Consider the following 13,491-nt stretch of genomic DNA (forward strand, 5'->3'; position numbering starts at 1 on the left):
GAGCTGATCCACAGCGTATTTTACACTGCAGATCTGCCGCCGAAGGACCCTCTACAGGGTGCCTTTTGATGTGCCTGACCGGAGCGGCAATACGCCACTACTAGAGATGAGCGAACGTACAGTAAATTTGATTCGTCACGAACTTCTCGGCTCGGCAGTTGATGACTTTTCCTGCATAAATTAGTTCAGCTTTCCGGTGCTCCGGTGGGCTGGAGACTCTTTCCTAGGACTGTATCCATCTTTTCCAGCCCACCGGAGCACCTGAAGGCTGAACTAATTTACGCAGGAAAAGTCATCAACTGCCGAGCCGAGAAGTTCGTGACGGATCGAATTTACTGTAAGTTCGCTCCTCTCTAGCCACTACAAGCAGACACCCTATGATGTCGCCGCCGCAGTATACTCGCACATCGCGGCTGCTTTCAGCCTAGCTCAGGGAGCAGGGGGAGCGTCCGCGATGTGTGCGAGTACACCGCGCATGCACAGCGACTCGCACATCGCAATAGTGTGTCTGCTTGTAGCAGTTTAGTGCCACTCCGAGCAGGCACATCTAAAGGCACCCTGTAGAGGTCCTTCAGCAGCGGATCTGCAGCATAAAATCCGCTGTGGATCTGCTCGTCTAAATGTACCCTAAGGGGTACATTCAGACACACTGAAGGGATGTGCGAGTTACCGTGCATGCGCAGTATACTCGCACACATCGCAGATGCTCACCCTGCTCTATGAGCTAGGCTGAGAGCAGCCGCGATGTGCGACTATACTGCACATGGCAACTCACACATCGCAGTGTGTCTGCTCGTAGCGGTGTATTGCAGCTCCGAGCAGGCACCTGTAAAGGCAGTATACAGTAGGGATCAAAAGTTTGGACACCCCAGGTAAAAATTTGTATTAATGTGCATAAAGAAGCCAAGGATAGATGGAAAAATCTCCAAAAAGGCATCAAATTACAGATTAGACATTCTTATAATATGTCAACAAAAGTTAGATTTTATTTCCATCGTTTACACTTTAAAATAACAGAAAAAAAAATGGCATCTGCAAAAGTTTGGGCACCCTGCAGAATTTATAGCATGCACTGCCCCCTTTGCAAAGCTGAGACCTGCCAGTGTCATGGATTGTTCTCACTCATCATCTGGGAAGACCAGGTGATGTCAATCTCAAAGGTTTTAAATGCCCAGACTCATCTGACCTTACCCCAACAATCAGCACCATGGGTTCTTCTAAGCAGTTGTCTAGAAATCTGAAACTGAAAATAGTTGACGCTCACAAAGTTGGAGAAGGCTATAAGAAGATAGCAAAACGTTAACAGATGTGAATGTCCTCTGTTCGGAATTTAATTAAGAAATCGCAATCATCAGGAACAGTGGAAGTTAAAGCAAGATCTTGAAGACCAAGAAAAATATCAGACAGAACAGCTCGCAGGATTGTGAGAAAAACAATTCAAACCCCACGTTTGACTGCACAATCCCTCCAGAAAGATCTGGCAGACACTGGAGTTGTGGTTCACTATTCCACTATAAAGAGATACTTGTACAAATATGGTCTTCATGGAAGAGTCATCAGAAGAAAACCTCTTCTACGTCCTCACCAAAAAAAATCAGCATTTGAACTTTGCAAATGAACATAAAGACAAGCCTGATGTATTTTGGAAACAAGTTCTGTGGACCTATGAGGTTAAAATTGAACTTTTTGGCCAGAATGAGCAAAGGTACGTTTGAGAAGAAGGGGAACAGAATTTAATGAAAAAAACATCTGTCCAACTGTTAAGCATGGGGGTGGATCAATCATGGTTTGGGGTTGTATTGCAGCCAGTGGCACAGGGAACATCTCACAAGTAGAAGGAAAAATGGATTCAACAAAATTTCAGCAAATTTTGGATGCTAACTTGATGCCATCTTTGAAAAAGCTGAAGTTAAAGAGAGGATGACTTCTACAAATGGATAATGATCCTAAACACACCTCGAAATCCACGGGGGATTATATCAAGAGGCGTAAACTGAAGGTTTTGCCATGGCCTTCACAATCTCCTGACCTCAACATAATTGAAAATCTATGGATAGACCTTAAAAGAGCAGTGTGTGACAGACAGCCCAGAAAGCTCCAAGAACTGGAAGACTTTTGTAAGGAAGAATGGGCAAAGATACCTCAAACATGAATTGAAAGACTCTTGGGTGGCTACAAAACGCGTTTACAGGCTGTGATACTTGCCAAAGGGGGCAGTACAAGATATTAACTCTGCAGGGTGCACAAACTTTTGCAGACGCCATTTTTTGGTTTTCTGTTATTTTGAAAGTGTAAACGATGGAAATAAAATCTAACTTTTGTTGACATATTATAAGAATGTCTAATCTGTAATTTGATGCCTTTTGGATATTTTTCCATCTTTCCTTGGCTTCTTTATACACATTAATACAAATTTTACCTGGGGTGCCCAAACTTTTGATCCCATCTGTACAGTGGTCCTTCAGCGGCGGATCCGCAGTGTAGTACGCGTTGGGGATCCACTCATGTGATTGTACCCTAAAGCTAGAAATGGTTTGGGATTTGCCAGATCATCCTTTCTTCTTTGAGAGTGCTGATCTGTGCAAATCATCCAGGATTAGATGAGCTGGACATGGGATTGTTTTATACAAAGAATAGATTAAAGGGGGACTCCAGTAGGGAATTTTTTTTAAATCAGCTGGCACCAGAAAGTTGTACATATTTGTCAATTATGTCTATTTAAATATCTTAACCCTACCAGTACTTATCTGCTGCTCCAGAGGAAGTTGTGTAGTTCTTCCAGTCTGACCATAGTGCTCTTTGCTGCCATTTCTGTTTTTGTCAGCAACTTCCCAGAGCAGGAGAAAATTCCCATAGCAAACCTCTCCTACTCCAGACAGTTCTGACCTCTGGGACCACAAGCAATCAGCTACCTATTCTCTAATATGTGGATATGGGAAAAGTTTATTTATGATGGAATACTCCTTTAAGTACCATTTGTCCAGGCAGTTTGGGAAACCTTTCTCATACTAAAAAAAGGTATCCCCTATCCGCAAAATAGGGGATAAGTTATAGATCTGCTGGGGCCCCTGGGATCTCCTGCACTGAGCCCTGGCTCTTCCCGGGAGCGGCGCACCATGCCTCCTCCATATATCTCTATGATGGAGCTGAAGATCCCCAGCGGTCAGACCCTACAGATGGGGGATACGTTTTTTGTTTTTTTTTTAAGACTTTACTCCCCTGGAAAACATTGTTTTTTTTTTTTTGTTTTTTTTAAATCAACTGGTGCCAGAAAGTTAAAAAGATTTGTAAATTACTTCTATTAAAAATTCTTAATCCTTCCAGTACTTATCAGCTGCTGTATGTTCCAGAGGAAGTTCTTTTCTTTTTGAATTTCCTTTCTGTCTGACCACAGTGCTCTCTGCTGACACCTCTGTCCATGTCAGGAACTGTCCAAAGCAGGAGAGATTTGCTATGCGGAATTGCTGCTGGACAGTTACTAAATTGGACAGAGGTGTCAGCAGAGAGCACTGTGGTCAGACAGAAAGGAAATCCAAACTTCCTTTGTATTATACAGCAGCTGATAAGTACTGGAAGTGTTAAGATTTTTTTAATAGAAGTAATTTACAAATCTGTTTAACTTTCTGGCACCAGTTGATTTAAAAATATGTTTTCCAGTGGAGTACCCCTTTAATCCTTCCAGTACTTATCAGCTGCTGTATGCTCCAGAGGAAGTTGTGTAGTCCTTTCTGTAGTGCTGTCCGTGGCAGGAACTATGCAGGGTAGAAACAAATTCCCATAGCAAACCTTTCCTGCTCTGGACAGTTCCTGACACAGACAAAGGTGGTATTTTTGTTTTCGGGCCCAACACCTATTACACATGGTACCAGTCAGACAGGTTCCAGTTCATCACCACAGAATACAGATGCTTAGGTTATGTCTAGAAATAGGAGTTAACTACAAGACAATGATTCTCTTTCAGGGATCTTGACAACAAAAGTTCAGTTTTATGAAACCATTGGGTGATTTTTCAGATCCATAGGTGAGAATGGACACTGAAATATGTTATTAGTAACATCGGTGGGGGTCTCATTACTGAGGCCCCGATTAATTAAATCTTTTGTGCATGAACATGTTCATTCTTTCAGGGGACTTCTGTCCAGAATGAACCATTGTCAATGGGATTTTGAATTGCAAGGGTAATTTCCGCTTCAAATTCCAAGCAAAATGAAAGGGGTTATCCAGCTATTATAAATGTATCCCCTATCTCAAAAACGGGGCCCAACACTCCATGCTGAATGCTCTGCTCCCCCACTTTCTTAGTCGTACTCGTCTCAGTAGTGACCACCCGATTAGCCAATCACTGGCCTCAATCCTGTCACATGAGCTGTCGAGATGAGGTGGGGGCCGAAGTATTTGCCGGGGAGAGTCAGGCCCTGCCTTGTGAATAAGGAATATGTTTTTAATATCTTGAAAACTCCTTTAACCCTGATTCCGGGGAGTGCAGATCCATTAAAAGAAATTCTTTGCTGAATTTCCGTAGTGTGCATGGGTCCTTAAGAAGTAAAGTATTATATACAGGGGTATTCCATGGAATGATTTCTACGTTATAAACTGTGCAGGGTGGTAGGAAAAATAAAGACCCCTAAACTCACCTGCCACCGGTGCCGGTCCCTGGGTTTCAAATGTATATTTTTTGGTATTTTTTTTTACTTTTTCCCCCACTAACTAGGGACCTAGATAATGCTATTTTTTGCCAGTGTTTCCCCAAATAGTGTGTCTCCAGCTGTTGCAAAACTACAACTCCCAGGATGCATTCTGGGAGTTGTAGTTTTGCAACAGCTGGAGACACACTGTTTGAAAACACTGCAGTGTGCCAAAGCAAGTAATAAAGGCACAGGCTAATGGAGGTGTAGCCATTGCAACCCCACAGTCACATCATGGTACACCAATGAGAGCCCTTTCTATGTATCTAACCACTTAGATGCTGCTGTCACTATTGACTGTGGCATCTAAGGGGTTTACGCCTTTTCCTGCTGCCATATAAAAACTAACCAATTTTTTTTATACATCTGTTTTTTCTTTCCATAGTTCATAGAATCATGCCAAGCTGTTTGGTAAACCAATGTATTAGTAAAACGGGAAGAAAGGGCCAGAGCGAGCAGATCATCTTGCACCCCTTCCCTAAGGACATCACGAGGATAAAAGAATGGCTGCAGCAGACCGGGCAGATCTTCAAGGACGTAAAAGCTTTGGCCCAGTTGATTCTGGATGGAAACAAGCAAAACAAATATCGCCTGTGCTCCTGCCACTTTACCCTCGATTCATATATATTCAACAAACATGGAAGATCTTTGAAAGTAGACGCCGTCCCTTCTATTTTCCCCGTTGTCAAAGAAGGAGAATGTATAATTGCGGAAAATCTGAAAAAGAACCGAATAAAGAGAGTAAGGAAACGATTGGATGCGGCCGGTCTAACCAACCCTAGGAACGAGAGATTTCTAGGCAAAGACGACCAGCTGTTGGATAAAAACGGGCAAAACCAATACGGGCTATGCCCATGCCACTTCGCCCGGGACCAGTACATTATCAACAGTCATGGACGACCTTTGGAAGTCAATACCGTATCTTCGATTATTCCCGTTGTCAAAGAAGAAGAATGTTTTATCCGGGAAAATATCATAAAAAACTGTTTAGAAAAAATGAAGAGTCCTTATGGTATGGCCGCTCTGACCACCTTGAGTAATGGAGGACTAACAGCCGAAGAGGAAGAAGCACTTCGGGGTATACAATGGAGAAAAATTGGGTTTTGCAGCATGGGAACGCAGACCGATCATACGATATCGAACTCCGTTCTGGTTTTCCAAAGAAAACAAACAGTGGGATCTGGTGATCTGGACAGACCGTGTGCACCCGGTAAGTGTCACCAAATTTAGGTATTGTCTACTTAGGTTGAGGAAATGCTTATGAGTTATCCATCTCTAAGCAAACAGCCACAGGGCTATACTCGAGTATCTCTGGCGTTCCCATAGACACACTGCTCCATGCAGCGGGGAGAGACAGGGCCCCATTTCTGGAGATGGCAAGGGGTCCCAGTGGTCGGACGCCCATTCCTTCTTCCCTGGATCAGACACTTATCCTCTATCCTGTAACTTGGTGAATAGGGGGGTAAGTTTTTAAAGGAGTACTCCGGAGCGCTGGTGCTTAAAAAAAAAAGTTTACCTCATCTGATCGCTCTTTCAAAGACCTTTCCAATGATACCTCATTTGTCAAATTTGGCCCAGCCATTCTCTTGTAATTGCCACCTGTAGCAGTAAGCAGCCATGTCATAAAGACTACATTTCCCATGACTCTCTGCTGCTGTGTCCCCCTCCTCTCCCCCCCCCAGGAAATTATAATAAATTATAATAAAGTAACGCCCACAGCTCCTTCCCTCCTTCCATGTGCCCACTAGCGCAGTGTTTCCCAACCAGGGTGCCTCCAGCTGTTGCAAAACTACAACTCCCAGCATGCCCGGACAGCCTTCGGCTGTCCGGGCATGCTGGGAGTTGTAGTTTTGCAACAGCTGGAGGGTCCACAGCTGGGAGACCACTGTCTTACACATGTATCCATGTTACAGCAGGGCTATAGAGTTTGGGGTGACCCCACAAAGCTGCTTCACTACAGACTCCCTAAAGTTAAAGGGGCTCCCCCATTACAACACACACTCTATATAATGCATTCCTGCAAACAGTGCCCATGCTGCCCCCAGTTCTGCAAAGTAACTCACTGCTCCTTGCACTGGGCACCCCAACCCCAGAGAGTAGTGCCCCCCAGGGTCCAGGCTGTGCCCCCTCCTCACCTGGCACACCTGCCCCTTCTCCCCTGCAGGGGGCTCCTCTCTCCCACTCACACACAACTAGTGAAAGTTTTGCCGGTGGCCGAGCATGCTGCCAGTGCTGCCCTCCCCCGGTCTGTAGTGTCACTCACCCCGGAGACTGAGGGATGATGCCTGCCGATCTGCCCTGCTGTCACCGCCACCTCCACTTGTGGCTCCTCCGCCGTCCTCCTCCTCCCGGACCCAGAGTCCGCGCAGCTGTAATGCCGGAGAACACACAGGCGCGCCCCCGAGACCTGAGGCTTCCGGGCCGGGCGGATCATATACTGGGGGAGAGGGCGAGATCAGCGGCTAAAGGGAGGCACAGGGTATAGGGAGAGCAGGGGGTGCTGGAGCGGTGTACAGTATATAGAAGTACATTCTATGTAGCGCAGGCGCAGCACTATGCAAATAGCGTAGGGCTAACATAGGCAGCAATAGGAGCCTAGCATTAGCCCTACGCTATTTGTGTAGTACTGCGCATGCGCAGAATAAATTAACTTTGGGGGAGTAGTCGGCTCCGGGCTGGGAGGCCGGCGCAGCCCGCAGTGACTCATGGGAGCGATGAGTCACCGGGCGAAGATGGCGGCAGATCAAGAAGAAATACAGGTCGACCGTCATCAGAAGACCCAGCTTCCGGACGGAGAGAAAAGCGAGGAAAAGACCGGGAAGAAGACCATATGGAAAACGTGAGTATATAAGAATGTTATATAACTTTGCCTCATGCAACAATTCCCCTATAAAAGGTCAGCTCCGGAGTACTCCTTTAAGTGCTGAAATATCCCTTGTCAGCAAAAAAGAAATTTTTCTCAGGTATGCAAAGGCTACCTGCTAAAAGTAAAAGTCTGTAGTATGCTTCCAGATCAGTGTTTCCCAACCAGGGTGTCTCCAGCGGTGGCAAAACTCCCAGCACATGCAATCTACTAGCAGACATGCCTGCATGCAGCACTCGTGACACGTCTGCTACCGGGATGCTGGTCTAATTGTACTAGTGGGGGATGGGCTCTGAGCCAGGCCCTCACCCCAATCGGCAAGAAGACCAGCCACACATTGGGACACACATTCACCCCCCCAGCAGTAGAGGCCCATGGAGCCCATTGGATTAACCGGCCCTGGACTCTCTCTGTATAGAAAGAGATTTATTCATCATTCAGTCGTCATTACAAGTCATACAATTAATTACAATCACACAAAGTATGACGGTACAATATACAGCACAGATTCCCTAAGCTATACACCGTACCACATGCTACACTAACACTCCGCTCTATCACTCGATATCGAAGAAACAAAGTCGAAAAACAACAACACGTTACTGTCTGTGATCGGTGAGGGCCGTGAGACCAATGGGGGTAGGGAGGGGCGGATCACAGGGCCAAACTACTATGTAAACATATGGGGAGGTAGGGGAAGCAGAGGGGCATTAGTCATCTTCTTCATCGACGTCCGGACTGTCCAAGATGGAACAGTCTCTAAGGCTCCTTTCACACTACAAAATGACTCAGTTTTAAAGATCCGTACGAAGTTCCATCTGAAAATCAGCTGTAAAACGAAATCCTATATGGCCGTTAGAAAATCCCATTATAGCCTATGGGATTTTTCTAATAGCCGTTTTAACACTTTATAGACCGTTATTAATAACGGCCGTTATTTTATTATATTGTAGTGTGAAAGAAGCCAAAGCAGGCTGTGGATCAGCCTGCAGCAGTCCTGGACGGACATGTCCTCCCTGTTGTAAATGAGGCGGTTCCTGACCAGCCATATAGTGTCCTTAAAACAGTTCATAAGGCGCCAGGCCTCCTAGATGGCCTCCATGTCCCTGTAAGCTGGGACCCAGATGGCTGTGAAAAGTCTGCTGTCCTGATGCTATGTGTGTGGGGGGGGTGGTGTATGTTCTATTGGGACTATAGTATATTGCAGTGGTCTTCAACCTGCGGACCTCCAGATGTTGCAAAACTACAACTCCCAGCATGCCCGGACAGCCAACGGCTGTCCGGGCATGCTGGGAATTGTAGTTTTGCAACATCTGGAGGTCCGCAGGTTGGAAACCACTGGTATATTGTATGCTGCTTGTGTCCCTATATGAGTATCAGCGAGGGACAGATGCCTGTGCAGTCGTACTGTTGGTTCTACGTCTGGTAATGTTACCGAATCTTTTTTGGGCACAGTTGTTCAGATACAGGCCTTGCTTCTGAATCACTACATAAATAAAAGTACTTTCTATTCCAGATCCTGGGGCAGCTGGGTGTCAGCTCTTGTGTGATCTATAGTGGCAGCAGCAGGGGGGGGGGGGGGGGTCAAGTCCTGGGAAGAAAAAAAAGTGTGGGAACTCTTCCACTCAAGGGTTAATCTCGCAGGACTCCTACTAATGGGAACGGTGTTCCAGCTGTGCAAAAAGTGCAGGAACTCAGTTCCCACGCGCTCCTGCAGGACATAAGCCCTGAGTAGCAGTATATGTTGTCACTCAGCTTTTCTAAAAACAGATATTAAAGAGGTCATCCAGGATTAGATATACAGAGCTGATTTATTATAAAGACAGCACCACACTTGTCCTCAGGTTGCGTGTGGTATTGCAGCTCAGGGTCCATTAAAGTGCATGGAGTCAAGTTGTAATTCCACACACAACCCGAGGACAAGCGTGGTGCTGATTTTGAAAGGAACTAGCTCTGGTTTGACTAAACAAAGCTTGACTTGGGTATGAAAACTCCTATATTGCGGATGTTTCCTATATTTAATACTGTGTAACATCATGGCGTCTTATCACTTTTCTAGATGCTGCGGTTGCAGAGTCTTTGGGTCTGATATCTAAGCTGAAGGTTGAGATGGAGTCCTTGCTAGAAGAGGTAATGTACTGTGCTGTCCCTACAGGTGAACATACTAAGCCATATATTCCTCACAGCAATGGTCAGACGATTAGGATTGTACCCCAAGTATTATCATGTAGTCTTAAGAAACATCTGGCACGGAAATTCTAATTCTAGCCACCGCCAAAAGAATTGACATGTTGATTCTTTCAGCGGAATCTGCTGGGAAATGCATTGCAGTCTGTGGAGGGGACACCTTGCCGAGTGGTCCTTGCGGAGTGTTCACCGCGGAGTGGCTCGGTTCACATGTCGGAATTTCCATGCAGAATTCTGCTTGGAATGTCCACACGGAAATTCCGCTGCAGCAGAGTTCCCTTGAATTCAACGAGATTCTACTGCGCTTTGCACATGGCAGAACTTCCGTTCCAGATGTTTCCGGCACGGAAATACCATTTTCCGTCTCCGCATAAAGAAGGAACGCGTTCGTTCTTTGTGCAGAGTCCGCACAGAATGCATGCCTAGCAGCGTGCGGAATGTCTGCTTGGAGATTCTCCGTGCGGACATTTCGTCGTGTGAACATAGCCTAAGGCTGAAAAGCAATCATGAATTTCCCTCCAGAATCTTTTACTATTTTATTCTCAGGTTCCGATCAGGTTTGAGGATGTGGCGGTGTACTTCTCAGCAGGGGAGTGGGGGACATTGGGCATAATGGAGAGGCTGCTGTATATGGACGTCATGCTGGAGAATTACTACAACCTCTTCTCTATGGGTAAGGAACTACGGTTAGAATAGGGTGTTTTTTTTACCATTTTATCTGTATAATATAATGACACACAACTGGCAAATGTGCAGTTTCCCATAGTGGTCGATCAGTTTCCAACTATCGTTTTATAAGGTCTTTTGTAGAATTGAAACATCTCTTTGATTGGTTTCTATGGGCATTCAACCCACCATGTTTCCCTTTAAAGGGGTATTCCAGTGCTAAGAAATCTTATCCCCTATCCAAAGGATAGGGGATAAGATGCCTGATCGCGGGGGTCCCGCCGCTGGGGACCCCCGTGATCATGCGCGCAGCACCCCGTTATAATCAGTCCCCGGAGCATGTTCGCTCCGGGTCTAATTACTGGCGATCACGGGGGCCGGAGCATTGTGATGTCATGCCCCCTCCCATAGGCTTGCATTGAGGGGGCGGAGCATGATGTTACACGGGGGCGGGGACGTGACGTCACAATGCTCCGGCCCCCGTGATCGCCAGTAATCAGACCCGGAGCGAACATGCTCCGGGGACTGATTATAACGGGGTGCTGCGCGCATGATCACGGGGGTCCCCAGCGGCAGGTCCCCCGCGATCAGGCATCTTATCCCCTATCCTTTGTATAGGGGATAAGATGTCTTAGGGCCAGAGTACCCCTTTAACACAAGTGCATATTACTGAGACCTCTCCTTTCAGATGACACCTGAATACTTCTTACACCTGAAGCTGCTACATTATAGTTTTTAGCCTTTTTTTTTTCTTTTTTTTTTTTGGTGTGTGCTTCATAATGCCTAATACTTTGTTTAAGAAGACAACGGGGAGAATAAAAAACTGCATAAGAGAAATTTTCTTAGTTGCCCATGGCAACCAATCACAGCACAGCTTTCTTATCTTAGTCTCAAACTTTCAATAAATCAGAAAATCAATACAATACAAAGAGCTGGAAGACCCCGTGGTGTGTCTGCCACACGGGACATAAGAAGCAGACCATACAAATAACTGGAAATAAAAACCCAAAAATACAGGTATAATACAGCCATGGGCCCAGAGGCCTAAATGAAATCTTCAGGCACAGTCACATGCAGGAGTTCAAGAAAATCTCCAAAGTACACTGTGGTAGCCCCTATACCAAGCAGCATAGAGGAAAAGGGAAAAGAAACAGATACAGCAGCAAAGGTCCAAAGCTTGTATTAGGCTAAGTTTCCACTTGTTTTTTTTTCTGGCAGTTTTTGGAAAACTCCCACTGCAGTTTTTGAGCCAAAGCCAGAAATGTATTCAAAAGGAATAGGACATATAAAGGAAGGACTTACATGTCTCCTCCCTTTATGGATCCACTTCTGACTTTGGCTCAAAAACTGCCAGAAAAAAAACCAAGTGGAAACTTAGCCTAACAGTACAGACTAATAAGACATATTGGGAGTGGGGGGGCGATTCCAGCCATGGGGTTTAGAATCACATGAACATTTCAACATATGGCACTGATCTTTGCATTTAAGACAATCACATTTATGGCAGGATCACACCGGTCGCATCCGCAGCATATTTCACACTGCGGATGCACTGACAGCAGTCACAGAGGGACTGCAGAGGGACTTTCCAACTGCGGCCGGGTAGTTCTGTGTGTTCGCTTGTAGCAGCGAATTTCTACAGCGGGAAATCCGAAACTACGAGCACACACACAGAGCTACCCGGGAGCTAACATTGCAGTGAACACAGCCTGGATCCCCTCCCCTGGTGTGACCCTGCCCTATACCCAGAAACCACCCCTGACAGTATCAAATTTGCAGTTTTCTACTGCAACGATAAATGAATTCTGGCAGCCATCTGAACATAAAGTGCTAGTTTGAACACAGCGTTTGGGTAAGCAGCCGGGGTTGTTAGAGAAGAATGTCCCAGCACTGAGCTCAACATAGACCTCACATCTGTCCAAAATTGCTTCGCGATCAGGCAAAACCACCAGATATATATATGTAGAGCCTATATTTGCGCACCCTCTAAAACCTAAAAGAGCTGCGGATGAGAAAATTCCATGTTACCCTAGTGGAACACAGTACGCTCTGTGTAAAATTGTTTGTGTTGTATTTGTCAGGGAGATTTGTCAGCTGCCATTACTAAGAATGTTCATACCACTGTGCCAGCGATAGGGTAGTGTCAATATCTGATTCCCACTGTACCATATATACAGAATATAGAAAGGGATATACAAAGCTAAATTCTTAAAGGCAGTGTAGTTTACTATAGTGTCGGAAGAGCATAGAAAGTGAAGATATGAAAAGACCTGGGAAAGGCTAAAGGTTCATTAGAAATGGCCAGTGGTGACCTGTGGCTTTCTGCGTCTAATCTGAAGAATGGTCAGGACTAGAGATGAGCGAACTTACAGTAAATTCGATTCGTCACGAACTTCTCAGCTCGGCGGTTTATGACTTTTCCTGCATAAATTAGTTCAGCTTTCCGGTGCTCCGGTGGGCTGGAAAAGGTGGATACAGTCCTAAGAAAGAGTCTCCTAGGACTGCATCCACCTTTTCCAGCCCACGGGAGCACCTGAAAGCTGAACTAATTTATGCAGGAAAAGTCAGCAACCGCCGAGCCGAGGAGTTCGTGACGAATCAAATTTACTGTAAGTTCGCTCATCTCTAGTCAGGAGATCAGCCTTACAGGTACACTTTATCTAGGGCTGCAGCTCTTTTATTCTGATGACTGATGGGTGTTCCCCCTGGAGAAAATCCAAAGTGTCCACTACATTGGACAAACTGATGTGCCCATTTGCTTCACCAATATTTAAGGTACCTGCCTGTTGAACACTTGTTGGATCCTTTTATACATCCCGGCATAACGGGAACTTCACGATAGGTCGACCTTCAGACCTAATATTATGTGCAATTTACTTCCACAGGTTTTATCTATGAAAAACCTGAAATCATCTCCAGAATGGAAAAAGGTCTAGATCTTTGTCATACAGAAGGTAAGTGTAGACTATAAAGGGAATCTGCCATCTGTGTCTTGTATTTTAGTGATACCATAGTTGCTTATATAAAACTTTTAATACTTTTTTTTATTAATTTTTTTGGGGAATAACATTTTATATAAAAGCAGCTATT

At 45.5% G+C, this 13,491-nt stretch overlaps 2 protein-coding genes across 10 annotated transcripts in view; one reads left to right on the forward strand and one right to left on the reverse strand.

Annotated features, from left to right (window-relative positions):
• The window catches only part of LOC130367933 (oocyte zinc finger protein XlCOF6-like), a 107,553-nt gene that overhangs the window by 80,251 nt on the left and 13,811 nt on the right, over positions 1 to 13,491 (reverse strand). The window lies entirely within an intron of this gene.
• LOC130367935 (zinc finger protein 251-like) overlaps positions 1 to 13,491 on the forward strand; it is a 49,279-nt gene that overhangs the window by 32,603 nt on the left and 3,185 nt on the right. For all 9 annotated transcript variants that reach the window (XM_056570967.1, XM_056570968.1, XM_056570964.1 and 6 more), the window contains 4 exons: positions 5,071 to 5,895; positions 9,608 to 9,678; positions 10,282 to 10,408; positions 13,287 to 13,355. In XM_056570967.1, the coding sequence (XP_056426942.1) occupies positions 5,071 to 5,895; positions 9,608 to 9,678; positions 10,282 to 10,408; positions 13,287 to 13,355 (1,092 nt within the window). The remainder of the gene's footprint in view (positions 1 to 5,070; positions 5,896 to 9,607; positions 9,679 to 10,281; positions 10,409 to 13,286; positions 13,356 to 13,491) is intronic.

Source organism: Hyla sarda, chromosome 4, assembly GCF_029499605.1.
Source record: "Hyla sarda isolate aHylSar1 chromosome 4, aHylSar1.hap1, whole genome shotgun sequence".
Lineage (NCBI taxonomy): Eukaryota > Metazoa > Chordata > Amphibia > Anura > Hylidae > Hyla > Hyla sarda.